General features: G+C 41.9%; 1 protein-coding gene across 1 annotated transcript; it reads left to right on the forward strand.

The window, feature by feature from the left end:
- The first annotated feature begins 2721 nt into the window (after positions 1 to 2721).
- LOC138902522 (uncharacterized) lies at positions 2722 to 3391 on the forward strand. Its single transcript, XM_070190399.1, has 2 exons — positions 2722 to 2815; positions 2907 to 3391. The coding sequence occupies exons 1-2, from the start codon at positions 2722 to 2724 to the stop codon at positions 3389 to 3391; spliced, it is 579 nt and encodes a 192-aa protein (XP_070046500.1).
- Positions 3392 to 4577: the final 1186 nt, after the last annotated feature.

The raw sequence follows: 4577 nt of genomic DNA on the forward strand, positions 1-4577 counted from the left end.
TTCCCCTAATCCGGAGACACTTCGCTCATGGTTACACCTTAGCATGTCACTTTTATCAGTCCATGAGTATCTGATGTGATATCCATTGTTCATATACTTGTATTTTTAAATATTATTTTCGTGTGATATGGACTGGATTGGTAGCACGTGAGTGGTCCGTGCGGTTTGAGTTATAATGACACGTAATTAGTCCGTGCGATTATTATATTATGGCATGAGTTGTCTGTGCAACACATGGATAAGGATCAATTCTCCTAGGATCGTCCTCTCATGTCTCTCTCTGGATGACGTACACGCGGTATGAGAAAAATTGATCAGTGTCTGGTCTTTGCATCTCTTCTCTATTTGAAAATATCTTGAGTGTATACATATTTTTATTGCATATATTTCTCTATATGCTAGTTTTGGAATGTATACATGCCTCTTTATGCGTATCTTCTCCATATGCTATTTTGACTAGAAGGTGAAGGCATGATACATATCTTCTCTATATGTTAATCTATGAAAATTGACTTGGTTATGGATGCATATCTTCTCTATATTCCAATGTTGATGAAACTTTGTGATAAATGCATATCTTCTCTATATGCTGAGCTGTTAAACTATTATAAGACTCGGCACATCTTCTCTATGTGCACTGATTTGGTTATACCCGTGTTTCATGCTTAGTTTGGTACAATTGTTGTGTACTTGTATAATTATGAACTGAGTAGGTGGTTAGGTGAGTATCATTGGTAATTTTTGCTACCACTACCTCGTTGAGGTTCGTCATGATACTTATGGAGTACATGGGGTCGGTTATACTCATACTACACTCTGCACTTAATTGCGCATATTCTGGAGTTGAACCCAATCAAGCTTTGTGAACGGAGTTGTTCGTTGAGTTCGGAGACCGAGGTAGAGCTGCTTCCTCATCGCAATCCCTGTCGTCTCTTTTTATATTTACTTTTTGTTGTTGTTTCTTCAGACAATATTTATGAATTTCAGTCTTGTATTTACATTGTACATTTTATGACTCAGTGTTACCAGTTGTATTATAATTTGATATTATTTATATTTATTGATCTTTCAGACTTATCTATTTTTGTAATTCGTTACCATGTTTTCGTTATTATTTTATCACTAGAGTGTCTAGCAAGTGGGTTAGGACCGATCATGACCGGTGATTTTGGGTCGTGACAAGTTGGTATCAGAGCACTAGGTTCCATAGTCTCACAAGTCATGAGCAGCCTACTAGAGTCTTGCGGATTAGTACAGAGACGTCTGTACTTATCTTCGAGAGGCTACAGGGCTATTAGGAAAATTTCTCTTTCATTCATTCCCTGTCGTGTAGATTTGTTTGTCCTAAAGTTTGAATCTTTATTTTTATATTCTCTCACATATGGTGAGGACACGATCTTCGTGTATGACCAAGTAGGCACCAGTGCCCCCAGCTAGAGCGGTGGGAGGCCGGGGCTGAGGTAGAGGCCTAGATAGGGCACACGCTACATTTAGAGCCCCTGCTAGGGAAGCCACTATGCAGCCACCAGTCGCTCTTGTTGAGGAGTAGGTTCCAGTTTATGTTGAGCCGATAGGACCAGCTCAGGCTCCGGAGGGACCTATTGATACACTTGGTCTTCAGGAGACTTTTACTTAGATCCAGAGCGTGTACACGAGTTTGGCCCAGGCGGGTATCACTCTTGTTGCACTAGCTACCTCACAGGAGAGGAGCTCAGACTCCCGCCACACGCACACCAGAGCAGCTAGCTTAGGGCTATCAGACTCAGGGTTTCTGTCGGTGCAGTCAGTCGTTGTAGATCGAACTGAGATTAGACCATCCTTGACTACTGAGGAGCAGGCGAATCTAATCAGATTTCAGAGACTTCATCCTCTTTAATTCAGTGCAGAACCTACAGAGGATGCCCATGGCTTTCTTGATCAGTGTCATCAGATTCTTCGTATATTAGGTCTAGTGGACTCCAATGTGGTTGTCTTTACTACTTTCCAGCTAACATGACCAGCCTACAGGTGGTAGCAAACATATGATTCGGCCAACTGACACAATACCACTTACTTGGTCTCAATTCTCACTTCTCTTCTTTGAGAACTTCATACCCCTGACTCGTAGAGATTAGTTGTGTAGTGAGTTTGAGCATTTACGCTAGGAGGGTTTGACCGTTACTCAGTACAAGATGAGGTTCACAGAGTTAGCTCTTCACACAATGTTTTCTGTCCCTATTAAGAAGAAGATAGTTAGGAGGTTCATTGAGGGCCTTAACTATGGAATCCGATATGGTATAGCCCGAGAGGTCGAGACAGATACTAGCTTACACTAGGCGGTTGAGATTACTAGTCCCTTAGAGAGTATTCGCAGGCAAGAGAGAGAGAAGTGGGAGTCCAAGAGGCCTCGTGGTTTGGGTGGTTTTGAAGGAGCCTCATCTAGAGGCCAGTCACATCATAATAGAGGCTGCCCTTTCAGGCCCGCTCGGGCAACTTATCAGATTTCTCGTGGTTCTTCTGTCAGCCACGATTTTTACAGTGCTTACCCATCCAGTCATCATTTAGTGCACTGCCAACACAGAGTTCATACCGTGCCCCATCTACTCAGGGTTCTATATGTGGATATTCTGATTCTCTTGGTCAATCGCAAAGTCAGAAGAGGGAATGTTTTTGAGTGTGGGAACTTGAGTCATCTAAAAACTGCTTACCCCAGGCTTCTGAGTTGTGTACCATAACTAGGGCATGCCGTCCATGGTTTCAGTGCCAGTAGCTACACCACCCGCACAACCAGCTAAGTGTGGAGCACAGTCTGTTCAAGGCCATCCTAGAGGGAGAGGTAAGTCAGGTGGAGGACACCCGTTGCAATGCACTCCCCGCCAGATTGGAGGTAGTTGCTTCAAATGCCATGATCACATTTATTGTTTTAGTGTGCCACATGGATGCTTCAGTGTTATTTGAACCTGGTTCCACTTATTCTTTTGTGTCATCATATTTTGCAAGTTATTTGGATATGCCTCGTGGTTATCTTAATATTCATTTTCATGTATCTACACCTATTGGTGATTCTATTATTGTAGATCATATGTATCATCCTTGTGTGGTTACCGTTGGGGGTTATGAGACTAGGATTGATTTTTTATTGCTTAATATGGTTGATTTTGAGGTAATTTTGGGTATGGATTGGCTATCTTCGTGCCATGCTATTCTTGATTGTCATGATAAGACCGTCATGTTGATGATGCCGAGGTTGCCAAGGTTGGAATGGAAGGGTTCTGTTGGTCATAGTCCTAAAGTGATTTCTTTTCTGAAGGCACAATGGATGATTGAGAAGGGGTGTTTGGCGTATCTTGCCTTCGTGAGGGATGTTAGTGCTGATACTACTACTTTTGATTCAGTTGCAGTAGTGAGGTAGTTTTTGGATGTATTTTCTGTAAACCTACCAGGCATGGCACCCTATAAGGATATTGATTTTGGTATTTATTTGGTGTCGATCACTTAGGTCATTTCTATTCCACTATACTGCATGGCACTAGTGGAGTTGAGGGAATTGAAGGAACAATTGCAGGAGTTTTTGGATAAGGGTTTCATCGGGCCAAATGTTTCACCTTGGGGTGTACCGGTATTATTTGTAAAGTAGAAGGATGGTTCCATGAGAATATGTATTAATTATAGGCAGTTGAGAAAGGTTACCATCAAGTACAAGTATCCAATGTCACGTATTGATGATTTATTTGATTAACTTCAGGGTGCTAAGGTGTTATCCAAGATTGACTTGAGATCGGGTTATCATCAACTGAAGATCCGGGCTTCAGATATTCCTAAGACGGCTTTTTAGACCCGTTATGGGCATTATGAGTTATTGGTGATGTCTTTTGGTTTGGCTAATGCCCCAACAACTTTCATGAATTTGATAAATAAGATGTTCCGGCGCCATACGGGCCGATGTAATCTTATTGTTATCCATGAGAGAGGCTATACTCTAACAACCAACCGACTTATTATCCTTGGCCGCAAGGATTAAGAAATAGCAATGTATCAGGGGCTGAGTGTACCTTCTGCTCAGGAATAAGAAATAGAGCTATTAAGGTAAGGATACAAGGACCTACTGAGTCATCCACACTTGAATCTATTTGATGCATCATCACATGGTCATCTTGTAACTCCTCGAGAATCATGTCATTTTCCTATCACGTGTTGCCACCAGAGTCATAAATACTCGAAGTAAGCTCCTAGCTCGCCTCTATCTCTATATGCTAAGTTCTCCAAGTGTGAGTTTTGGTTGGATTCTGTGGCATTCTTGGGACACGTGGTATCTAGTGATGGGATCAAGATAGATCCAAAGAAGATTGAGCCAATTCATAGCTGGGCTAGACTTTCTACCACTACAGAGATAAGGAGTTTCTTAGGTCTGGCTTGTTACTATCGTCGGTTTGTGGAAGAGTTTTCTTCTATAACAACTCCATTGACTAGATTGACTCAAAATGGTGCCTTATTCAGATGATCAGACGAGTGTGAGGGACCTTTCAGAAGCTCAAGACTTTCTTGACATAACTCCAATTTTGGTATTGCCTTCAAGACCGAGGTCATATTCGATCTAT

Source organism: Nicotiana tomentosiformis, chromosome 12 (assembly GCF_000390325.3).
Source record: "Nicotiana tomentosiformis chromosome 12, ASM39032v3, whole genome shotgun sequence".
Classification (NCBI taxonomy): domain Eukaryota; kingdom Viridiplantae; phylum Streptophyta; class Magnoliopsida; order Solanales; family Solanaceae; genus Nicotiana; species Nicotiana tomentosiformis.